This window comes from Schistocerca gregaria, chromosome 1 (assembly GCF_023897955.1).
Source record: "Schistocerca gregaria isolate iqSchGreg1 chromosome 1, iqSchGreg1.2, whole genome shotgun sequence".
NCBI lineage: Eukaryota > Metazoa > Arthropoda > Insecta > Orthoptera > Acrididae > Schistocerca > Schistocerca gregaria.
Genome location: NC_064920.1, coordinates 1,118,499,052 through 1,118,525,892, shown reverse-complemented (window position 1 = coordinate 1,118,525,892; position 26,841 = coordinate 1,118,499,052). Strand labels below are relative to the sequence as shown.

Below are 26,841 nucleotides of genomic sequence, written 5' to 3'. Positions count from 1 at the left end.
TGTTTATAATATGCTTCTGAATATTTGGTGTGACTTGACAAGTAACGCCTGTATTCTAATTTGTGTAGAATAGCTGCAAGGGTGTTTTTAAGAATTTCGTTACAAAAATGTTTCCCAGTGCAATAAAATATTTTTGTTCCTAAATCTGACACATATGATAGCATACTATGTACACAGACAAGACGGTGCCTTTGATTACCTTTTGGGCACAATGAATGACTCTTGCTGGTACATGCATTTTTACAGTAACCAGACTTGATGGAATTTCATAGTCTGTGTACAACGGCAACAGTTGACATTTAATAACGATAGTAATGAATGTAAGGCTAGTATCGTAAAAATGGTTTGTCTCGGCTGTATAGAGCATCAGATTCATGTGATTTCTACGGAAATCACAAGCTAGTGTGACCTTACAGCGTTACTGCGGTGGTCGAAAGACTCAGAGAAACGCCGGTAGCATCGTAAAGGTAATTCCAAACTGAAAATAAGTTACGCAGCACAGTTTAAAGTCAGGGCAGCCACAGCCTGGATGTCATTTTGAAAAGATAAGACCGCTTTAGCTGTAAATCCTTTATTTAAAGAGACGACATGTTTCGTAGCATTTTACCTGCGTCATCAGGTGCAATAAAATTAAGTCATGTGCAGGAAAAGAGAATGGGGTGACCCAGCATTCAAAGTCAGCAATTTCTAGCTAAGTAGAGGACGTGAAACATAAAAACGTAGAACACTGCTTTGACAACGTGAGTAGCACTGTCTGATGACCAAGCGGAGTCCCCCATATACCGAACCAGTGATCAAAGGACAGGCCGTATATGATTATGTAGGGAATAATGTGAAATTTGAGCAGCTAACTATCTGTCAGTTGCCGCAGCAAGTGCGTGCACTGGATTAAATGTAAAGCTCGTTTGACTAGCGACTTGCGTGCTAACAGTTGGTGTATCAAGACGCTACACACTCAGTGTATGCTAGCCTGTTAACAGATGTCGTTATTGAGTGCACCCGTAAATGTCCTGTGGGGAACCTACTATGCTGGAATGAATCACATATTACAACACACTGTCAAATAATGACATGAGAGTTGTATTTTCTTGACCTGTTTTTAACCTTGTTGTTGGTGGTCTAAGACTTAAACCAGTTGATGCTTACGGTTCTCATGAACATGTGAATTAATTTTCTTCATGTTAACTAGCTTCACCACGGTAAAACGATGCTTCATACTCTGCAGTCCAATGTTCTGAAGTAGATAAAGATCCTGTATCTCACACGTGCTTCATGTACAGAATGCTACTGTTTCCAGCTAAACTTAATATTCACTTTTTCGATAGCATGTGAACTCACTATGTGCTATCACAGCAATCAACATTCCAAGGTAGCTCTTTAATCCCTTGGACAAACTAAAAAATAAATAAATAAATAAAACAAGAAAAAAAGGAAAATCGATAAATAAAAGACATCTTTGTATTAATTCTAATTTTCTAAATGTGCAAAACTACTCAATTATATACTGACAGTATTCGAGAGCCCTTGCTCAGTAACCTCAAAGAAATATAGTACTTTGGGTAAATTTTTAAGATTTTAATTTAATGCGTCACTCCATTTCCCAACTGGTCATCGTCATGAATAACAGTACTAATAAGATGAAATATGTTCCCTTTGGAGCCACTCTTGCGAAATATAGCATATGCTCATTAACCCAGTTACTTTGTTTCACATTTGCAAATCGTTACACGGATAATAACAGAGGACGTGGGATGAATCGAATAAACGTTTCAACGAAATGGTGTGCCATAAATGTAATAGTATTCTTTTCTATATCTACATGGATACTCTGCAAATCACACTTACATGTCTGGCAGTGGGGTCATCGAACAATCTTCAAAATAATTCTCTATTATTCCTATTTCTAACAGCGCGCGGAAAAAATGAGCTCTAATTACTCTTATTTTGTTATGATGATCGTTTTCCCTAAGTAGGTAGCCGTCATCAAAATATTTTCACATTCGGAGGAGAAAGTTGGTGACCGCGCAACAGTACTCCAAAAGAGGACAGATGACCATACTGGAGCCAGTCTCTTTTGTAGATCGGACGAGCATAGTGTAGGCAGTCTCTTTTGTAGATCTGTTACAGTTTCTAAGTATTCTGCAATGAAAAGCAGTCTTTGGTTTGCCTCACCCACAACTTTTTCTGTGTGTTCTTCCCCGTTTAAGCTGTTCTTAATTGTTATTCATAGGTGTTTTATTGAATTTAAGGCCTTTAGATTTGATTTATTTACGGTGGAACCAAAGTTTAACGGATTCCTTTTAGCACTCATGTGTGTGACCTCAAACTTTTCGTTCTTTAGGGTGACTTGCCATTTTTCGCGCCATACAGATACCTTTCCTAAATCGTTTTGCATTTTTTTTATCTTCTGATGAGTTTACTAGAAGATAAACGACAACACCCTAAGTCGGGTGCTCATAGTGTCTCCTAAATCGTTTATATGGATAAGGAACAGCAGAGGGCCTATAACACTACCCTAGGGAAAGTCAGAAATCATTTATTTTACTCGTTGCCTTTCCGTTAATAGTTAAGAATTGTGATCCCTCTGATAGGAAATTACGAGTCTAGTCAAATAACTGAGGCGATATTCCATAATCACGTTATTTCACTCCAAGACGTATGTGTGGTACAGGGCCATAAGACTTCTGAAAAATGCTCTACCATCTGAGCTACCGAAGCACGAATCACGCCCGGTACTCACAGCTTTACTTCTGCCAGTATCCGCTTCTGTAAAGTTTGGAAGGTGGGAGACAGATACTGGCAGAAGTAAAGCTGTGAGTATCGGGCGTGATTCGTGCTTCGGTAGCTCAGATGGTAGAGCACTAGCCCGCGAAAGGCAAAGGTCCCGAGTTCGAGTCTGGGTCGGGCACACAGTTTTAATCTGCCAGGAAGTTTCATATAAGCGCACACTCCGCTGCAGAGTGAAAATCTCATTCTAGAATTTCTTTGGATTTTCTGCCACCTTTCGAGACAAAGTTTCGTTGTGAAAGGTATTACAAGCACCTCACATTGAAGTCCGCATTTTTATATTGCTAGAAAGTAGAATACGTAATAACATGACAGTGACGGTGAAGTAAACACCAACTTGAACGTAATTAGGACTCATCTTGTTAGGCTTCAGTCGTCTTAACCAGCACTGGAAGTTCCATCCCTGTGCTGAAATTTACGAAAGCTTGCAAAACAAAAGCTATTGAATACCTCGCAGACTAAAGAAGTACGTATTTTTAAACGGAATGTTTTCACTGGTCTAATCGGAGACTGATGATTGCCATATTAAATATTACAATTTTATAACGTTGGTGGAAACGAGGCACTTAAAATATGCATGTTCATTATTTTTCGATGCGTGACCTTCATATTGTTTTAAAAATTTAATGGCACTCATTTTGTCGGTAGTTGCCTGTAATTTGTGACGCATTGGCACTAAACATTTCCAGGCACTTGACAGATTTGTGACCTAAATTAATGTGGGGAGGTTCTCCATGACACTTATGTTTGCCAAAAGTGAGAATTACAGTCAGGCTTATTGTCCGTAAAGGGTATGTAAAACTTAACAATATCCGATTCCTTTCTGTACCTCGTATTTAAAACTTTTCTTTAAATATTAAGTTATAGTTTTGTTATATCTCATTTAAGGTATCAATGTAGACTATTGGCCATTAAAATTGCTACACCACGAGGATGACGTGCTACAGACGCAAAATTTAACCGACAGGGAGAGATGCTGTAATACGCAAATGATTAGCTTTTTAGAGCATTCACACAAGATTGACGCCGGTGGCGACACCTACAACGTGCTGACATCAGGAAAGTTTCCAACCAATTTCTCATACACAAACAACAGTTGACAGGCGTTGCCTGGTGAAACGTTGTTGTGATGCCTCGTATAAGGAGGAGAAATACGTACCGTCACGTTTCGGACTTTGATAAAGGTCGGATTGTATCCTATCGCGATTGTGGTTTATCGCCGGCCGGGGTGGCCGAGCGGTTCTAGGCGCTACAGTCTGGAACCGCGCAACCGCTACGGTAGCAGATTCGAATCCTGCTGGGGCATCTATGTATGTGATGTCCATAGGTAAGTTAGGTTTAAGTAGTTCTAAGTTCTGGAGGACTGATAACCTCAGAAGTTAAGTCCTATAGTGCTCAGAACCATTTGAATCATATTTTTTTGCGTCTTATCGTACCGCGACATTGCTGTTCGCGTTAGTCGAGATCTAATGACTGTTAGCAGATTATGGAATCGGTAGGAGGGTAATAGGAACGCCGTGCTGGATCCCAATGGCCTCGTATCACTAGCAGTCGAGATGACAAGCATCTTATCCGCATGGCTGAAACAGATCGTACAGCCACGTCTCGATCCCTGAGTCAACAGATGGAGACATTTGCAAGACAACAACCATCTGCACAAACAGTTCGACGACGTTTGCAGCAGCATGGACTATCAGCTCGGAGACCATGGCTGGCGTTACCCTTGACGCTGTCACGAACCTGGGTGCACGAATGGCAAAACGTCAATTTTTCGGATGAATACAGGTTCCGTTTACAGCATCATGATGGTCGCATCCGTGTTCGGTGAGATCACGGTGAACGCTCATTCGAGGAGTGTATTCGTCTTCGCCATACTGGTGTATCACCCGGCGTGATGGTATGTGCTGCCATTGATTACACATCTCGGTCACCTCTTGCTCGCATTGACGGCACTTTGAACAGTGGACGTTAGATTTCAGATACGTTACGACCGGTGGCTCTACCCTTCATTCGATCCCTACGAAACCCTACATTTCAGCATGATAATACACGACCACATGTTGTAGGTCCTGTGCGGGTCTTTCTGGATTCAGAAAATGTTCCACTGCTGCCCTGGCTAGCACATTATCCAAATCTCTAGGCAACGGAAAACGTCTGGTAAATGGTGGCCGAGCAACTGGCTCGTCACAATACGCCAGTCACAACTCTTGATGTACTGTGGCATCGTGTTGAAGCTGCATGGTCAGCTGTACCTGTACACGCCATCCAAGCTCTGTTTGACCCAATGCCCAGGCGTATTACGTTATTATGGCCAGAGGTGGTTGTTCTGGGTACTGATTTCTCAGGATGTATGCACCCAAATTGCGTGAAAATGTAATCGCATGTCAGTTCTAGTAAAATATATTTGTCCAATGAATACCCGTTTGTCATCTGCATTTATTCTTGGTGTAGCAATTTTAATGGCCAGTAGTGTACTTGACAGTGAAACATGCTACACACTGCAAAGAATATAAGATTGGTCTTTATTGCAACAACATAACGAAACACGTTAACTAGAAAGTTTTTTTAGTCAGCGAAACTTCATTCATTCATTTTTTGTCATCACGATATTTTTATTTTGGGCTGAATCAAATCCGAAACAAGTAGAGACTGAAATTGTGCTTATAACTACTGCTTTCCATTTTCATCGCACATCTTCATATTATGCTAATACGAAACGAATGTTTACCAAATTCTGGTTTCATAATTTTACTTGAAACTGATAGTGATTTAGAAGATTATCATGGCAAACAAACCCATCAGAATTTCAAAGTGTCCTGGCAGTTAGACCTAACAATACCATGTCATCAATGAAACGATACGATCCTTTAACACACAAACCTTCTTCGTTCATTAATTTAAGGATCTGAATACTTCCTCTATTAATATCGATAACTGATTTGGTGATAAGGTCAGGAACAACTGGCTCTCAAACCTGCTGCTGTGGTGGCCTTATATATCCCATAGACGGCTTCTGATTGGTCACTTATCACGTAATGCTGTCACAACGTTTGCGCTGGTAGCGCCACCGCTTTTGTAGGAGCATAGACATTGCGAAGAATATCTCTGCCTCTTTTTCTGCATCTGGAGGTCGCGTCCATGCGCAGCTACGATTACATTCTTATTTCTACTCCCTCTTTAATAACTGAGTCCCAGAATCTGGAAAACTGGAACAAAACTTCGGTTCCGTCAGACAATATCTGGTGTTTGTTTGAGAGGCTGTGATCAGAAGCTGCACATTTCTTCGGCTGTCGATTGTCAATATGCAGTTTATGTTTTTGCACAGCGTTCAGAAACGATGCAGCTAGAAACGTTGCGGATGGACTCACTGATGTATTTGCTTCCACACTCAGGAGGGATGCTATAAATCCCAGGGAGCTTGAGGCCGATACTGCCCGTAAGAGGGCGTAGCTTCTCCCATACCTTCTTAGGCGGTCGGAAAACAGGTCTCATACCACGTCTTCCCAGGACTCTGCCTATGTTTCTGGATGAAGTCTTGCAGAAAGGAAGGAATACAATCGGCGGCTCATCACGTGAATGTTTAACGCTTTCATATTTTCTTTCTTGGAGAAGACTGACTTTATATCACGTAGACCATCGCTGTTCCTTCGAAATCAGTGCTTCAGATATTTAATTTCGCAATACACGGGGTCGTCGGCAGAAACAGTTTTTGCTCCGTCTGAGTATGTGTTTAAAACTGCTCTCTTCTGGATGATGAAAACTCTGGGCGTCAATATATAAATTATTGCGCATCGGCTTGTGGTACCGAGACGTCCATCCGACTTCCGTTGTACCATAACATCTAAACATAGCAGCCTTCCTTCTTTCTCTGTCTCGAAAGTGAACTGGATGTTTGGGTGCATGCTGGTCACATGTTTAAGGATATGTTCAGGAGCCTCTACGCCGCGTGGACAAGCGATAAACTTGTTGGCAGCAGAACGACAAAATGAATATGGACGAGGGGAGCCTAATTAATGCACGTTTCTCGAATTGTTATATAAAAAAATTGCCCACTGCTGGAGACAATGTCAACCTTTCCTTAAATGAGCAGTTTTAAATACATTGGTACACAGAGCAAAAACTGTTTCTGTTTCCAAAATAAATCATCTGAAGTTTGTGTTCCGAAAGAACATCTGTAGTCCGCATGATATGAAGTCAACGTTTCCCAACAAAAGGAAAAATGAAAATTTTAAACATCATCCACGGGGATAACGATAACGAAACACTCATTCGACCGATTCTTGAGTAGTTGTCAATCTGGGACCCATACAAGAGAGAGAGAGAGAGACAGACAGACAGACAGAGAAAATCCTACTAAGAGCAGTACATTTACCCACGGGATCGTTTGGTAGCCGCGAGAGCGATACAGAGTTGCTCCAATAAACATCTCAGAAACTGACAACGGCGGTAAAGCTAGAGAAATCGAAACATTTGCGAATGCAACAGAACAGGGGAAACATGATATCGCTGCTATACGTACCCTCTGCCACATATCGAGAACTGGCTTGCAGAATATAGACGAAAATGATACCTTAAATGTTCATTTTGTATTGCTGTGCATCCTGTTAAAACAATTATTTTCAACACCATCATTCCAGCCGCCTTCATTCTGTGCTACATACAATAAGTCAATACACTTCACGTGAAACGACTTCTGAAATTTCATTTTGATTCTTAATTATCTGCTTTTCTGACTTATTTCTCGAATTACACTTTTGACTGTAGATAAGTGAACTCCACCGAACGTAATTTTGTGTTTTGTCGTCTTCACACTCGTTTTCTGTTCAATTGTCCTGCTTACCAAATTTCCGTTTTACTTCTCTTATTGTCCTGAAGAGAGTTTATTTTACCATTTTCACATCATCATTTGCTCGAAACGCTGGCACTGTCATGTACTAAGCGATATTGAAGATTTTGTTTCCTGTTGTTTTCGTTGTATTACTAAAACATTTCTTATTTGCTCAAGTACTTTTATGTAATAGTTTCCGACTTCCTCTGTTTCTGAGTAATCTTAATTTTCTAAATTCGTTATATAGTACTGCTCCAAACTCTCAAATAATTTCTGATAATCAACAGTTTTTGTCTCGATGACTGATGAGTTTGATACATTATGATTTTTGATCTACGGTTACTCCTCATCTTATGAACCCACGATCATTTCCAGTTCGTAAGTAATTTAATATGTACACAGACTGGAGAATTCCTTTATTGTTTATCAGAATACAATCAATTACATTTTCCGTTCCCTTTGATTCTTACCAAATCCAATTGTAGTTGTATCTGCCTCAAGTGTCTGTTAAGAACAAATCTAGTGTATTGATTGACTGCTCCGTCAATTCTTGGTAGAATACATTTACAGTAGGAATGAAAACACACACAACATTGGTGTAATATTATACAGTATTTATTAATTATTTCATAAAATGGTTTTCGGCTGTTACGTCATCATCACATACGAAGATAAATATGTGGTGCAGTGAATTTTTTGTAAGACCACACTTTTTAGCTAGTCCATCTACAGAGTATCTCCGTTGCTAAGGAGAAATCGGTGGGTTTAGATTTAGGAGTAAAACAAGAATAATTATTTCAGCGAAAATGCGATGTAAGGTAATTTAACAAAGAAAAATATGTGACACATTAACTAATGTAGTATATAACAAATAACACAGTAGTTCTTAGGAGAAAACAAATTGATCAATAAATTTTGTTCTCGCGTTCCAAACGTGTAGCTGAACATATTATTTTGTCTTCAGCAGGTCCTGCATTACAAATGCATAAGATATGCTAGTGAGATCAGTAAGTAACTGAAGCAACTGTGATTATAGAAAGTAATATTTCCTAATAGGACACGAGATGTTACAGTAATTAAAATAAAGGAAATAATGTGGATGTGAGCAACAGGGATAATTTACGACGTTGCCTTTGTGGGATTGTGAGTAGTATCTGCAGTCAGAAGCGACGCAGACAGCCTTCTGAATTTTAAGAAAAGGTAAAAACACACAAATATTTGCAACATATTAATAATAATACACCGTAAATGATGAAAGTTAATTCAAGATTTAGGCAGTTAGCGACCACTGAATTTAACAGAGCCGTAATTAACTTCTACTTAACTGAATAGCCAACACATACATTTGAATCAAAATTACAAAATCGAAGTAATCAAAAGATTAAAAGTGGATCAGCGGCGCCGTACACCAATTAATTTTAACTGTGGCTGTACACATATTAATTTAGCAGCACAGTCCAAATTCAGAAATGTTTAAGGATAGAAGCTCAACTCAGACAATGATTTAGTTTAACGAAAAAACAACTCCAGAATAAATACGTGGAAGGCCATACACTAATGATTACTAACTGAGTGGTTATCCAGCATCAGATTAAGTAACTGGCAAATGCATAATCCAGCAACTCAGATTAATATAATAACAGCAGACAATATATTCATTAGCTGCTCCAGCTTCGAGACCGTTCATGCGGCGTTCCCGTGTACGCCTAGTACCCTTACAGAACGGCGCAATATTCAACTGGACTACGCGACTATGACACCGTTTACAATTCAGATGGGCGCGGTCCCTTGTATGGTACGCAATAAGGCCTCAGTCAGTCTGTAAATAAATTATTTTAGTTTTGGAAATAGTTGCACATAAGTGAGACACACCATGATCTTAAGTTTCACAGTTACAAAAGTGCCAGACTAGGTATCTGTTACCTCAGAGTGCCAACCGTCCAAACTTATTAAATTCATCTTTAACAGAATTGGCATTAGGTTAAAGCTGCTCAAAATATAGCCAATAGTATTTCGCCCACATAAAGGAACTACCACAGCTGAAATACAATCACGGAAAAAAATAGCACTGCCAAATAATACGAGGGTGATTCAAATGAAAACCTTAAATTCGTAATAACAAATCGAAATTTCGCGCTGTTATCCTGTACGATGGTAAGCGTGCTACAAACAGCGTGCAGAATGGCCTGTAGGTGCCACCAGGGAAGTACAGCGTTCTGTTATACTGTTTTTGCGTAGTGAAGGTGTGAAACCTATTGAAATTCTTCGACGAATTAAGGTTTAATACGGTGATGCATGTTTGTCACAGCAGCAAGTCTACGAATAGAGTAGGAAATTCGCAAACGGAGTGACTTCAATGGAAGATGCTCCTCGTCCAGGTCAGGCAAAACGAGTTGTGACTCCACAGAACATTGCAACAGTGGAAGCCATAGTGAAGTAAAACCGCCGAGTGACACTGAATGACACTGCAGCATGTTTACCGATTAGTCATGGATCAGCACACCACATTGTGCATGATGTGCTCTAGTTTCACAAAGTGTCTGCAAGATGGGTGCCACGGCGGCTGACTCCTGAAATGAGAGAACGACATGATGATGTTTGTGAAGAAATTCTTCGGCGATTTGAACGAGAAGGTGATGGCTTCCTTGCAAGAATCGTTGCTGGGGGCGAAACCTGGTTTCCCTTCCGCCAACCGGAAACGATGAGAGCGAGCAAGGAATGGCGCCATTCCTCATCACCAAAACCAAAGAAGTTTCGAACAGTACCATCAGCAGGGAAGGTTATGCTGACTCTCTTTTGGGACGAGAAAAGCGACATTTAGGAGCATTACATGCCTAGAGGGACCACTGTCACCAGTGCATCATACACAGATATCCTAAAAAAGCATCTGCTGCCTGCAATCAAATCAAAGCGACGTGGATAGCTGTCAGTAGGTGTCCTTTTGCAACATGACAATGCAAGGCCCCAGACTGCCCGTACAACAGTTTTAACAATCACAGACCTGCATTTTGAGTGTCTTCCTCATCCACCATACTCACTGGACCTTGCCCCAAGTGATTCCCATATGTTTTGACCACTCAAAGACGCAATGGGAGGAAAGAAGTTCCGTTCTGATGAAGAGGTACACCACGCGGTGCATGAGTGGTTGCGCGGACTACCAAAAGAATTTTTTTCTAAAGCAATTTATGCACTTTGTAAGCGCTGGAGGACTTGCATTGAGGGTGGGGGAGATTATGTTGAAAAGTGATACAGCTTTGTACTGCTTCTGCACAATAAATAATATTTAAAGTTTTCATTTGACTCACCCTCGTAATTGATGTAGAGCAATGAAATTTCGTGGGTACATATGTCTAGGTGATATAAGTAAGTGACTAACGTCGCAAGACCACAGGTTAGTGTAAACGCGAGGTAAGCGACTGCAAATGTCAACTGCTGGTACCGCCAGAACGTTGAATGCAAGTTTGCCAACTTGCAAGCCATGTGCTGCACAGGTGCCGGATGTCAGTTTGTGGGATGGAATTCCATACCTGTTGCACTTGGTCGGTCAATAGAGGGTCAGTTTATGCTGTTTTTGTCGATGACGCTGGAGTTGTCCTCAAATGATGTCCCACATGTGATCAGTTGGAGACAGATCTGGTGATCGAGCATGTCAAGTCGACACTGTGTAGAACTTGTCGTGTCGCAAAAGCCGTTCGTGAATGACAGCACACGTCGTATCATGAGATTGCCGTACAGATTTGCAGTAAGGGTGTATGGGATAACGACGAGAGTGCTCTTGACGTCATACGACATCGCACCGCAGACCGTAACTCCAGTTATGAGTTCAGCGTGTCTAGCGCGCAGACAGGTTAGTTCAAGGCCATGAACTGGCCTCCTTCTGACCAACACACGGCCATCTCTGGCACCACTGAAGCCGCAAATGGTTACGGTTTGAGATCGGTGGAGTGATCGCTACAGAGCCTCAGCCTCGGAGATGTCCTTGAAGTAACCAGTTCGTAACAGTTGTTGTGTCACTGTTGAGCCCAGTGTTGCAGATGCAGTGCGATGCGCCTCAGCCCGACGCGGGACACGATGGTCTTCTCTCTCGACAGTGCCACGTGGCCGTCCGGATACCGGTCTTCTTGCTACTGTCTTTCAGATGCAGGACAGCTTCCTACCAACTTTCGTTTATGTCATACAACTCCTTCTTGGTATTGTGAGTTATTTTCCGTCAGTATAGTTAGCCCCTGCACACTTACTTACAGTGTAAGACTAAATAGTCTTATGCCCTCGTACAAAATGTCCGCAGAATCCAAGTGGCAACAGTTACTACAGAATGACACACGCAACGGAGGCTCTGCTCGCGAGTACCGTTACTAAGTTATTTGAAATAACGGTCGGGTATCCACAATTAAGACGGACCTAAGGAGGGGACCGCATCGTCTGAATAACAGGTGGTAGAAACTTCCTGGCAGATTAAATCTATGTGCCGGACCGAGACTCTTACGCTAGGCCTTTGCCTTCCGCGGCCAACTACTCCATCGACTGAGCTACCCAAGCTCGACTCACGAACCGTTCGCCCAGCTTCAATTCTGGCCGTACCTCGTGGAGCACTTTCCTGCGGAAGGCAAAGGTTTCGAGTTCGAGTCTCGATCCGGCACACAGTTTTGATCTGCCACAAATTTATTATCCAGGGACAGTGGCAAGGGGAGGGGGGAGGGCTATGGGGCTATTGCACCGCCCCCCCCTCCCTCGAGTGGAGTATGATATTACACTGGATAAAATGACTTCAGAAATCAGCGAATATATTACTTCAACATATTCAATCATTTCCTTCTATAATTATATAGCAATATAGGTTGCAATGTATTTCAAAAACATTTTAACAAAAGAATAAGAGCTTCAAATAGCTTACTATCTAAACCAATAAATGTCAGCGTCTTTATATTTATTAACATACACTGGATGTATATTAATGTACGAATACCACTTACAATAATCAAGAAAGCTAAATACGCCTGCTATGCTTACCAACACTAAAATTGTTAACCCCAGACAAAAACTTGGAAATGAAGGACATCTGGGTCAAATCGTATTATTTTCCCGGACACACACATCCTGTAGACACGTTTTTACCCTGAACTGCTAAACAGTGGCCAAAAACCACTTTAAGCAATACCAAATTTTACCAAATTGTCGGTTGAGGACGCAAAAAAAAAGTTCAAATGTGTGTGAAATCTTATGGGACTTGACTGCTAAGGTCATCAGTCCTTAAGCCTGTCGGTGGCGACGCTGTTGCATGCAAAGAATCTAGGAACTACAGATGTACCTCATCAGAGATGTACCGGCGTCCGGCACACCCACCTGCCCCCCATGCTCCAATTCGTAGAAGACCAGTTTTGTTTCTGCTGATAATGCTTCCTCCTGAGAAGTCCCCCCCCCCCCCTCCCTTCCCAGAGATCCGAAAGGGGGATTAACTTTACTCCGGAGTATTTTACCCGAGACGATGCCATCTCATTTAAGCATACAGTAGAGCTGCATGTCCTTGGGAAAAATTAAGGCTATAGTTCACCCAGGCTTTCAGCAGTTCGCAAGATCAGCACAGCAAAGCATTTTTGGTTGATGTTACAACGCCAGAACAGTCAATCATCAACAGACTGTTTCCCCTGCAACTGCTGAAAAGACTGCTGTCCTTCTTCAGGAACCACACATTTGTGGTTGCACCTATGCTGCTGCTGTCTGTATCACTGACACACAAAGCCACTCCATCAATGGCAAGGTCCGTGGTTGATGGGGTGAGCGCATATAACGAAAGTTTATTCATATATTTATTAGTTTTCGTTATTTTATGGACGTGATCTGATACTTCATGTTGCGCCTTGTAACTATGGTCATCTTTAAGCTGGTGATCTTCAAAAGTTAAGTCTCCTTTCCTAGGTTGCTAAATCCTGTGTTGTTTCTTCAAGTGGGCGTGCATGGTCGAATCAGACAGACCCACATTCTTCCAAGGTTGCATACTGATTTAGCTGCACTTATGATGTGGTGTGCTTTGGACATGTACCACCAGATAACTTACAAAATTCATCAAGCAACTTATTTCCAGAGACAGCAGTATATGTCATTTTTGGTAACTGTTCACGTGGAGAACAGCGGTCTGGCAAAAAGTATTTAAAAATGAGCTCACACAGTCTCGTGCATTAGATATTATGTACCCTACTTTACTTGCTATCTTGTTAGTTACTGTGTCAGTGTCATCTGGCACATATTACGACAGTCGCCTTACTTGCACGTTAGTATTTTGTAACCACTAGCCGCTGAGCAACTTTCAAATCTTCTGCTGCTGAAACGTGCACATCGACATCTCCACGCCGCTTCGACAGTCAGCTGCTGGTATTGGGAGTACCCGTGTCGCTTGCCCGCCTGCTTCTGTCCTACCTGCGCGGGCGTACATTCTATGTGCGTGCTGATAGTGGTGTGACAACGGCGCGCCACATCTGAGCTGCTGTACCGCAAGGGTCCGTGCTTGGTCCACTGCTGTACTCTCTTTACACCGCCGACGTACCGAAGACGTCTGGCGCTCTACGCCGATCACACGGTGTTCTACACGCGTAGCAAGAGCGCCCAGCTGATGCGCCGCTTGGAACTTGGAGCTTGGGCTACCAAATGACCTCTCAAGTTCCAGGCCGAGAATAGCGACGCGGTGGTGTTCACGCGCCGGTGAATTCCCGATGCGCTGCCGAAAGTGTGGATCATGGGAGGCCCAATTCCGCAGTCTCGCACTGGAAGACATCTCGGCGTCACCTTAGTCAAACGCCTCACCTGGCGACCACACATCCGGGAGTAGAGCGGCCCAGCGCTCGGAAGGATGCGCTTGCTGTATCCTATACTCAACCTCACGACTACACTTCCCCCCACTGCGGCCTCTCGCTCTACTTGGCACTAATCAGGTCGGCGTATCGAGTACGCGGCCGTGGTGTGAGGAAACGCGGCAGAGACTCACCTGCAGACACTGCAATGAGTGCAGAATAAAGCCATCCGGCTGGCGCTCCATCGTCCAAGAGACTACGACACAAGGCAGCTACATGACATCGGGGGAAAACCGATGTTGCAGAGCTGCTTCCGCGTGCTCGCGACGAGATTCTACACGTGGACGAGGACATCGAGAAGCCCTCTGGTCAGTGGAGTGGGCAACCAACTCCACTGGCGCCCATCCACCAGATGGCCCGACATGCTACTGGAATGATCACCTGGCAGCAAGAGAAGAAGAAAGCACCGCTGTGACAACCGAGAAGACGAACCGAACTGAGATGACAACACATCCACTAAGATTCCCGAGACAGGATTTTGCAGGCCCTGCCTAATCTGCATCTACCGTGCATGGACTGCACGTGAGTCACGACGCACGCACGCATGCACGCTAACACTGGACTCGCATTCGGGAGGACGACGGTTCAATCCCGCGTCCGGCCATCATGATTTAGGTTTTCCGTGATTTCCCTACATCGCTCAAGGCAAAGGCCGGGATAGTTCCTTTCAATGGGCACGGCCGACTACCTTCCCCGTCCTTCCCTAATCCAATGAGACCGATGATCTCGCTGTTTAGTCTCCTTCCCCAATCAGCACCACCCTCCCCCACCTCCCCCCCCCACTCCCCCCCCCCCCACCCCCCAAGAACGCTTCGACTGTAAACAACGAAGCAACTCAAGCAGGATTTTCACTGACACCACGATGTAGATGCAATAAGTAATGTCATGCGTTTCTATACGTCTGCCTGCAAACCAGTATATTTCACATCCTCCCGCTGTCGCAGCTCTGAAATCCTCTTACGCTGGGTGGCGCTTGTAGCTATGGCCATACCGTTGCTGAACCACTATATTTGCTGCCGTACAATCTATAACATTGCGATAAATACCCACAGATAGCTATCGGTGTTCTCACAACCGATTAGGATTGGTTATCTCTTCTGAATATAGTTTGATCACAGATTGACGAAATGCGGTTTATAGAAATTACTTTGCAAAATGTAATGCACCTATTTCTACATTTGTTATTAACTTTCGTGTAACCATTCTGTACATACATTATTGTAGTGACAATTTTACCTCCTGTATGCCTGATTGGCTGCCGCTGATGTAATTCAGAGTGCAGTGGGCGGGTCATCGCGTATTCGAGCAACATCTCCATTGGTCTCATTTGCAGTTCACGTTCGTAGAGTTATAACAGCGACTTAATTCACGACTTAGGCCTACCATCATGGCTATAATTTCTTCTTCTAAAAGCACTCCGTCTTCAGGCCACGAGTGGCCTACCGGGACCATTCAACAGCCGTGTCATCCTACGAGAGGGATGCTGATATGTGGGGTGTGGGGTTAGCACACCGCTCTCCCAGATGGTATGATGTTATTCTTAACCGAAGCCTTTACCATTCGGTCGAGTAGCTCCTCAATTGGCATCACGATGCTGCCTGCACCCCGAAAAATAGCAAAAGCGCATGGCGGCTGGATGGTCACCTATCCAAGTGCCGGCCACGCCCATCAGCGCTTAACTAAGGTGTCTCACGGGAACCGGTGTATTCACCGCTAAATATGCTGCCTATCAGTCAATGATACATCACCTAACATCCGTCTTCATGTGTGAAGACAACTTCCAAGCAGATCTAAATGCAGACTGACAAATATCATCAAACAATGATTACCTTCCGGCATTGGTTGACTCAATAATAAACAAAAAAGAAGAAACAACATTTATGCTCTTCTTTACCCTGTTTTCGACCCACGAACTCTAGAAAGCAATAAACTGTACACAATTCCGAATGTAGCCTGAAATCTTAAACCCAGGAACTTTAAACCGTCCTTTTTCTTTGGACAACACTGTGGGATACTTTCTGTCCTATCGTAAAGACAGCACTTCAGCTTTGGCACAGTTGTCTTTGTAACCCGTAATGGGGTAACAGCAGGAAACAGTTTTGTGAAACAAGTAATACATACTGCAGAATTGTAGACCAGTTTTCTGTGTGTTTTCCTCCATAACAGACTTATTCTGCTCGGCTAACTCCACATTATTTTGTATAATATTAATTAATAACACGAAGTATTGCGGAATGTTAAAAGGTTTATCGATTTTAACTTGTTTAAAAAACAAAATTTCTTTCGAAATGTGAATATATTTCTCTGCACAAGTATAAGTATGCTCTTCATGTTATCAAGACACATTATTTTCCGTCCTTACATTAGTTTCGCTTCAGAAGATTACTCTTTTACAAGTCTTGACTTTGATAAATGCTGTCAGAATAATATCACCAAAATATAACTTTCAACTGTAACTGAATTTTTCACCACTACTTGACAGGAAACAAAAATAATACTATATAGGAAACACATTTCCGTTGGTTGTGCGAAATATTATTGATTTCATCACGCTCTCTGCTTCTTAGTTGTCCCTTGAAACAAAAAGCCAGTTCACGAGCAAATAAGTACTGATTTCCAGAGCATTAGGAAAGTGTTTCCTGTTTCAAAATGGTTCAGATGGCTCTGAGCACTAAGGGACTTAATTATTGAGGTCATCAGCCCCTGGAACGTAGAACTACTTCAACCTAACTAAACTAAGGACATCACACACATCCATGCCCGAGGCAGGATGCAAACCTGCGACCGTAGCGGTCTCGCGGTTCCAGACTGTAGTGCCTAGAACCGCTCGGTCACCCCGGCCGCCATTTCCTCTTTAATATACAGCCAGGATTTTAAATTCCGTGCATTAAATCACAATACTATCAAATGTCATCCAGGAAATTTGACGCTTAAATTTACGATCTTTTAGATGAATTTCTGTTGTAGTTATATTTTTATTCTGAAGGAAAGAGAGCTGTGAGTGTAAAACTACTGTTTAAACAAAACAGAACAATTCGCAATGCAACCTTGCAGTGAGATTCACTCTACATTCTCTTACGAGGTGCAATGGCAATATTCGGTATTATTCCTCTACAATTATTAAGGCAAGTGTAGTTCATACTAGCATTTCCCTAGAGAATTAAGTTTTATAATAGCGGGAAGCAATGCCGTGCATGTACCGTTAATGACTTCCTGATGAAACAGTGTGGGGTTGCAGCTCTCAGGGGATGGCACAGTGCCAGAGAATTACTTGAGGACAGGAGTTGAATGAAGCGGATTTCATATTTCAGCGTGATGAAGATTCAGCTTTCCACTAGAAAATCAGAGAGTAAAAAGAGGATTGTTAGAATTTTTATGGAATATGCATGGCCGACACATTTACCTACATGACAAATACGCCTAACGTATAGCTCACATTGACCCTAAACTATGTGAGACATGAAAATATCCCTGATTTCAGTAGAATAACGGATATTTTCATTTTCTCTCGTTTATTGGCTCCTTATGATTCATTGGGTCTGCAGTGATTACAGGTTTTGATTGCATTTCAAAACGCAAATGGATTTCCACGCCACCTGAAACTTTGCAGTCATGTACAAACTTGAAAACAGTTAGATAAAGTTGCGATATGGAGTTTCGTTACGTTCTCACACAGAAAATTCATTTATTGGGTGCAACATCCTAGCCTATAATTCTTTTCCCCTTAGAAGCTGCAACCGTTTAATCTAGATACAGTCCAATCAAACTAAAATATCGATTATCATACGCCACTCTGATGATATACACGTGTGCTCACCGAAATCTAATATTGGCCGATGCGGGTGGCGCATCACGGCCGCAACGTCCATTTATATTCTATTCACACAATTCCCTTTTATATAACACACTTCGTCAGCGATAGGTATAATTTCAGCTGTTTCCTGATGTTCTGCGCGGGTATGGAAATGGAGTTCATCTACCTGACGACAAGATATTTCGACCGGCTAACTGCCCGCCATCTTCAGGTGAGACTGCAAGTGCACAATCAAGCTGGAACTGAGGTAAAATCAGATACGGCGGCTCCTTATGCCCCAGGAACAGACCACTGCGCATGTGCGACAAGCGAAACGGTTGCCCTCTACACATCAGATTTTCGGTAGAAATTGAAAAATGTTGCTAATTACCTTGGTTGTTTTCAGGCAAAATGGATATACTTATCATAAAAACTTTCGTGCTTTTCAGTTTTGATCACCATGTGAACCAACAAGGGACGCTTGTAAGTCAGGTGCTATTTTACCCTTTGCGGGAAGTATTTCTTCCTCAGAAAACGCTATATCAATTTCAAGAATCTTCAATGGGCGCTAAAGACCGTAGCAGTTTTACGCCCTAAATCAGTGACAAAAAAAAGAATCTTCAGCAAATACGAAATTAAAAGCGTCCTTCTGGGATCAGTTAAAGGTGATTCGGAATTGAGGACACCTGCTGTATATATATAATTTCCTGCTATTACGGAAAGGCTTATATTGGACAGACTATTCGTACGGTTCATGACCAATGTGCGATAAAACTCCCGTCGCTGACCACTGTCTCAGCGAAGGGCATAACGTGTTATTTTTAAGTAAGGCAAATCATTGTTCTGGCTTCCCGTTATTGGAATTTTTGTACTTACGGGATTCATCGAAACACTATTATCCAGGCCGGCCGTTGTGGCCGAGCGGTTCTAGGCGCTTCAGTCCGGAACCACGCTGCTGCAACGGTCGCAGGTTCGAATCCTGCCTCGGGCATGTATGTGTGTGATGCTCAGAGCCATTTGAACCATTTTTCGATAGTTTCTAAGCCGCCAGCGCCGGATTTCTTCTCTTAAAAGAGTGCAGCCCTTTCACGTCTTTCGCAAGTAGAATGGCCTGTTACCGGTGTATAAGGGAGCCGCCGTATCTGATGTTACCTCAGTTCCGGCGTGGTTGTACACTTGCAAGCTCACCGAAAGATGACCGCCAGTCGGACTGTCGAAATATCTTACCGTCAGGACTATGAGCTCCGGTTCCATACCCTTGAAGGACATCAAGATTTATCACGCCGGAAAAATATACGTAATCTCATCACAGTTGTTGGGTGTTGCAAGGGCGACAGGCCCATCCGCTCTTATGACCACTACCACTGATTTCCAGCCCGCGATTTCAACAACTGAGCAACACGTACATATAGCGCTCTGTGCGCTTCGACCTAGATGATCCATATTTATACGCTCCAGTGATCCGTGCATGTAGACACTAATGCTGTTTAATTTATCGTGGATTTTTTACTACTTTCATAAAATGCGATGCTCCAGACTTTCGTTCTCGGAAATTTCTTCCTGACAATTCAGACATATGTTTGGTACAAGTCGACTTTTTTAGCGAGAAATGCACAATTCATATGTGTTAATCTGCTTCTTAGATCCTGGCTTGGTCCTCCACGCTTTGTTTTGCTTCCAAAGTGACAGAAGATCTTAACTTTGTTTACTGCATGTTCCCCAGAGTTGATCTGAGGTTTTTCGCTCTCATTAGCTTCGGCTAGAACAACGGACTGGAATACTCTCTTTAAAATTCTAAAGGTGATAGGGGTAAAATACAGGAAGCGAAAGGCATTTGCAATTTGTACAGAAACCAGATGGCAATTGTAAGAGTCGAGGGGCACGAAAGGGAAGCAGTTGTTGGGAACGGAGTGAGACAGGGTTGTAACCTCTCCACGATGTTACTCAATCTGTATATTGAGCAAGCAATAAAGGAAACAAAAGAAAAATTCGGAGTAGGTATTAAAATCCATGGAGAAGAAATAAAAACTTTGAGGTTCGCCGATGACATTTTAATTCTGTCAGAGACAGCAAAGGACTTGGAAGAGCAGTTGAACGTAATGGACAATGTCTTGAAAGGAGGATACAAATGAACATCAACAAAAGCAAAACGAGGATAATGGAATGTAGTCGAATTAAATCGGGTGATGCTTAGGGAGTTAGATTAGGAAATGAGACACTTAAAGTAGAAAAGGAATTTTGCTATTTGAAGAGCAAAATAACTGGTGATGGTCGAAGTAGAGAGGATATAAGATGGAGACTGGCAACAGCAAGGAAAGGGTTTCTGAAGAAGTGAAATTTGTAGGTTGGTTGGTTGGTTTTGGAGATGGAGACCAGACAGCGTGGTCATTGGTCTCATCGGATTAGGGAAGGATGGGGAAGGAAGTCGGCATTGCCCTTTCAGAGGAACCATCCCGGCATTTGCCTGGAGTGATTTAGGGAAAACACGTGAAATTTGTTAACATCGAGTATAGATTTATGTGTCAGGAAGTCGTTTCTGAAAGTATTTGTATGGAGTGTAACCATGTATGGAAGTGAAAGATGGACGATAAATAGTTTGGACAAGAAGAGAATAGAAACTTTCGAAATATGGTGCTACAGAAGAATGAAGATTAGATGGGTGGATCACATACCTAATGAGGAGGTACTGAATAGAACTGGGGAGAAGAGAAATTTCGTGGCACAACTTTGGCTAAAAGAAGGGATCGGTTGTTAGGACATGTTCTGAGGCATCAGGCGATCACAAATTTAGCACTGGAGAGCAGCTTGGAGAGTAAAAATCGTAGAGGGAGACAAATAGATGAACACACTAAGCAGATTCAGAAGGATGTATGTTGCAGTAAATACCGGGAGATGAAGAAGCTTGCACAGGGCAGAGTAGCATGGAGAGCTGCATCACACCAGTCTCAGGACTGAACACCACAACAACAACGACAACTGAACAACGTAGCAAATGATGACTAGTGATAAACCTTAGATCGACAAGGGGGAACACGCAGTAAACAAGGTATCACTACTCGTCATTATCTACGTGTTTCTAGCCTTTTCTCTATCGTGAGATCAACAGTTCTAATACTGAGCCTGTCACTGCATGTTCCCCAATGCTGATGAGAGGTTTATCACTACGTCACCCGCTTTGGCTGGAAAGACGAGGCAAATGGGGAGTAGTGACAAACGTCTCATCAGCATTAAGGGGTCTTTCTAGTCTGTTGTATTTCGTGTGACCTGCAGTCCTTATACTGACACCTGTGTGCGCCTCAGCTTGCCAGCAGGTGAGGTTCGGCGTCCAGGCGGTGTTCGGGCCGTCGGACCCGCTGCTGGGCGCACACATCCACTCCATCTGCGACGCGCTCGACATCCCCCACCTGGAGGCGCGCCTCGACCTCGACACCGAGTACAAAGAGTTCTCCATCAACCTCTACCCCTCGCAGTCGCTGCTCAACAACGCTTTCCAGGACGTCATGGCCTTCCTCAACTGGACGCGAGTCGCCATCGTCTACGAAGAAGATTACGGTGAGCTTTCCAACAACACCCCTTGCTTGCAGGTGTTTTCTGTAACTTTTACACAGCCCACTGATTTCACTCTAACTTATGGTCATGTTAATCATATTCCCAACATCGTTTAACATAACCCCATCTGGAGATTTTTGCTATGCATCACACTATTTACCAACCTGCCTTGTTCCATTCTCTGGCTGACCTGCACTGATTCTTCCAAATAAATTTGCTGAACTAGAATTCCTTGACATCTGCTGTATTACGTACAGTTCAACTAGCCAATAGTGTAAATTAAAATTTGTGCTGGACCGGGACTCGAATTCGTATTTCCCGCTTAATGTGAGCGGTCGCCTTAACCACTTTGGCTACCTGTGCCCACTTCCCAGGCCAACCCAAACTGTCTACATCTTCGTATCGTAGTCCACTGAATTCATCACCTAATGCAGTAGTAACTGGATTCTTGTAATGGGATGAATGAGACAACAAGAAACCGTGACTAACGTGGTTACTGTTGTGTGCCCGCCTAGGCTTGTAATACTGACATGCATGTCTGAAACAACAGACACTCTTGGCGATTCACAGCTCTATAAAATAATTCGTAGGTAATTTCATGAATGCGAATTCCTTGATAGTAAGAAACTTCCTAGCAGATTAAAACTGTGTGTCGGACCGAGACTCGAACTCTCGACCTTTACCTTTCGCAGGAGAGTTTATGTAAAGTTTGGAAGGTAGGAGACGAGGTACTGGCAGAAGTAAAGCTTTGAGGACGGGGCGTGAGTCGTGCTTGGGTGTCTCAGATTGTAGAGCACTTGTCCGCGAAAGGCAAAGGTACCGAGTTCGTGTCTCGTTCCGGCGCAAAGTTTTAACCTGACAGGAAGTTTCATATCAGCGCTCACTCCGCTGCAGAGTGAAAATCTCATTCTCCTTGATAGTAGCTGTACTAAGTATAGATCTACTAACCAACAGTAAAAATTAAAATTTATGCCAGGCCGGGATTCAAATACGGAATTCGCTTATAGCGAGTGATTGTCTTAACTACTTCGGCTGTGTGTACACTCTCCGTAAACCGACCAAAATTTACCTGTATCGCACTGTCTACATCGTTACATCATAGGCCACTGAAATCATCGAGTAAAGACCACCACTATCGATAAATGGGATATCCGGTTTCGAGTCTCGATCCAGCAGTAGATCCGTAACTGGTACAGCTAATGTCAAGCACTTTATATTCAAGGAAATAATTTCCGACTCTTTCGACAGTTGTCGATGGTCAATAGTGTATGTTCCTTCAGACATGCACATAAACTAAAGTAACTCGTACGTAGAGGCTCTCATAAAACACATTCGTCATAATACACGATTTTATGCTATCTAACAAGATGTATATATTCTGGATCAAATTATTTTCTACCAGCAATAGGCTACTTTCTAATTGATATATCTAGGACTACAATTATCTACACTACTGGCCATTAAAATTGCTACACCACGAAGATGACGTGCTACAGACGCGAAATTTAACCGACAGGAAGATGATGCTATGATACGCAAATGATTAGCTTTTCAGAGCATTCACACAAGGTTGGCGCCGGTGGCGACACCTACAACGTGCTGACATGAGGAAAGTTTCCAACCGATTTCTCATACACAAACAGCAGTTGACCGGCGTTTCCTGGTGAAACGTTGTTGTGATGCCTCGTGTAAGGAGCAGAAATGCGTACCATCACGTTTCCGACTTTGATAAAGGTCGGATTGTAGCCTATCGCGATTGCGGTTTATCGTATCACGACACTGCTGCTCGCGTTTTCGAAATCCAATGACAGTTAGCGGCCTATATCACTAGCAGTCGATAAGACAGGCATCTTCTCCGCATGGCTGAGTCAACAGATGGGGACGTTTGCAAGACAACGACCATCTGCACGAACAGTTAGACGACGTTTGCAGCAACATGGACTATCAGCTCGGAGACCATGGGTGTGATTACCCTTGACGCTGCATCACAGACAGGAGCGCCTGCGATGGTGTACTCAACGACGAACCTGGGTGCACGAATGGCAAAATGCCTTTCTTTCGGATGAATCCATGTTCTGTTTACAGCATCATGATGGTCGCATCCCTGTTTGGCGATAGCGCGGTGAACGCACGATGGAAGCGTGTATTCGTCATCACCATACTTGTGTATCACCCGGAGAGATGGTATGGGGTGCCATTGGTTACACGTCTCGGTCACCTCTTGTTCGCATTGACGGCACTTTGATCAGTGGACGTTACATTTCAGATGTGTTACGACCCGTGGCTCTACCCTTCATTCGATCCCAGCAAAACCCTACATTTCAGCAGGATAATGCACGACCGCATGTCACAGGTCCTGTACGGGCCTTTCTGGATACAAAAAATGTTCGACTGCTGTCCTGGCCAGCACAGTCTCCAGATCTCTCACCAACTGAAAACGTCTGGTAAATGGCTCTTAACAATACGCCAGTCACTACTCTTGATGAACTGTGCTATCGTGTGGAAGCTGCATGGGCAGCTGGACCTGTACACGCTATCCAAGCTCTGACTCAATGCCCAAGCGTATCAAGGCCGCTATTACGGCCAGAGGTGATTGTTATGGGTACTGATTTCTCAGGATCTATGCACCAAAATTGCGTGAAAATGTAATCACGTGCCAGTTCTGGTATAATACATTTGTCCAATGAATACCCGTTTATCATGTGCATTTTTTCTTGGTATAGAGATTTTAATGGCCAGTAGTATATTTGATGATGGCTGTTATCGCCATTGTCTTCTGCCTGCACAGGAAATGGATTATGCATCTCTTATGCGCATGAAGGAGCATAGTCGACAGCATACCCTCCTCAGTGCTTATGTAGCATATATTCCACATACAAATTTTGTTTCCTAGCTCAGGTGGTAAACTACATTCTCTGTGCCTGATGTAGCATATACTATAGACCAACTGCTTTCAGTGTCACGTTTATTTTCGTTTTTGCCTGTTTCCAGTAGGTTGTGGCATCTGCTTAAAGAAAGTCGTTTATCGCAGTGTCAACATGTCTTAGAGAAATAAGGGTACGAAGGTTGCCCAGAAAGTAATGGACCCCATTTTTGTGCTCAGCCGAAAACGATGCTACGAATGCGAAAAGTTACGGATGTGTTATTTGAAGTCTCATGAGTCAGCGCGCAAAGTTTCAGTCACTTCCGACAGATAGCGTAGCTGCAGGACAGTTTCAAACTGGCTCCTGTAGGTGATGTATGTTATAAGCAACGAGCCGTCATTGAATTTCTCAATGCAGAGAAAAAACTGTGAGAAATATTCACAAATGCTTCTGCGAAGTCTATGGAGCATCTGCTGTCGATAGAAGCACAGTTAGTCCTAGGCACGGAAGGCGAGGTCATCAGATGGCGGTTCGGTGGAGCTCCACGATTTGCAGCGATCGGGGAGACCATCCACGGCTGTCACACCTGACATGTTGCAGCGAGCTGATGTTGTCATTCGCGAGGATGCCATTCGTGGAAGACATTTTGACGACCGTGAGGAGGTGATTCATACAATGAGCACTGGCGCCGCCACCAGGACAAGGGTTGTTACCGACAGGGCATACAAGGTCTTGCTTTGCGCTGGAGGAAGACCATAGAAAGAGTTGGAGTTTACGTCGAAAAATAGGGTGTGTAGGTAAAACACCATTTTTTCGTGTGTGTAATTATCATTATATTTAATAAACAATTTTTGAAGCAAAGGATGTGGAGCATTACTTTCTGGGCTACCCTCGTAATTCCTATTTGTTCTCAGTGCTTTTGGAGTATATTGTGTTTCGAATATGTCACAATATGCTAATATACTGTATATAGTATGCTAGTATATTATCGAATAAGTAAATCTTAGGTGTTTAATATTGAGTTTCCTGCATATTACACGAATTTTGTCATTTTCTAAAACAAATACTTTTCACTTCGCATATGTTCTCCAATTTTGGTGACTCACACTAATTTCATAAATTTAGTATTTTAATCTCGTCCTGTCTCACAACTACACATTGATCACAAACATAATCTCTTCATTCATAAAACCTGAGGACAGCTGATAACATAAGGAGGAAATATTACAGTATCAGACATTAGTAGTTTTTAACCAATGAAGGTAAGTAAATTCACATGGCTGCAACACAAAGAAGTCATGCTGCCGTGTAAGGTCCTTAGGTCATAATAGTTTGCATAAGATTTCTTTCACTTTACATTACACTCCTAATTTCTGCTTCGATACATTAAACTACTTGTTTCTGCATTGACACTGATCGTGAGACTATAACGTCATCCAAGCAGCTTCATGCGGCCAACTGAGGAACTCTTCGTAGCAAATTTAGCGATTCCAGTCTGAAGCTCTACGTATGTTTGTTGACCTTACGAGTTTAGCACCCGCATTTCGCTTCCTCAAATCGTGTCACATATATCTTTAGTCTTTCCAGCGTTGTTACAATACGCGACAGTCAATAGGACCTAGTTATTCCACATGAAATTTTCGGTTCTCTATTATTTCGTTTTAATCACGTAGAGAAAATGGTATATAAAAGTGGAACAACTTTTTGGTAACTAGTATCCACTAGATTCTGGTTTCTGGCTTTGTAGTCGTCTCAAATGAAAAGGAAAGGAACGAGGACGGCATGTAGGCACCCTAATTGTGACGTTCATGACGCATTTGATTTTATTATTATGTAGCGCTTACAGCGCATAAAGCTGTTTAAGAACAATTTCACTACATAGCTATCTTTAATTCTGGTCTCAGCCTCTATACTTAGGATTCCCATGGTTTCTGTAAAACGTCTAATACGAATGGTGGGATGTTTCCTTGGAGGAAACCGCCATCTTCTTCGACTAGCGTTTCTCAACCAAAACTGTTCCGTTCCTAACGATTTTGTCGTCGACGGAACGTTGATCCTTCTCATATTTTTCTCAAAGAAGTACAATTAGAACGAAAGTAATGTAATACACAGATAGTTTCACATTTCACGTTATATAGCTTGGGCTGATAGGTCTCTAGTCATTATTATCACCTA

At 42.8% G+C, this 26,841-nt stretch overlaps 1 protein-coding gene across 4 annotated transcripts in view; it reads left to right on the top strand.

The window, feature by feature from the left end:
* Positions 1-26,841, top strand: part of LOC126283710 (glutamate receptor ionotropic, kainate 2-like) — a 651,295-nt gene that overhangs the window by 416,235 nt on the left and 208,219 nt on the right. For all 4 annotated transcript variants that reach the window (XM_049982296.1, XM_049982293.1, XM_049982294.1 and 1 more), the window contains exon 3: positions 21,554-21,805. In XM_049982296.1, the coding sequence (XP_049838253.1) occupies positions 21,554-21,805 (252 nt within the window). The remainder of the gene's footprint in view (positions 1-21,553; positions 21,806-26,841) is intronic.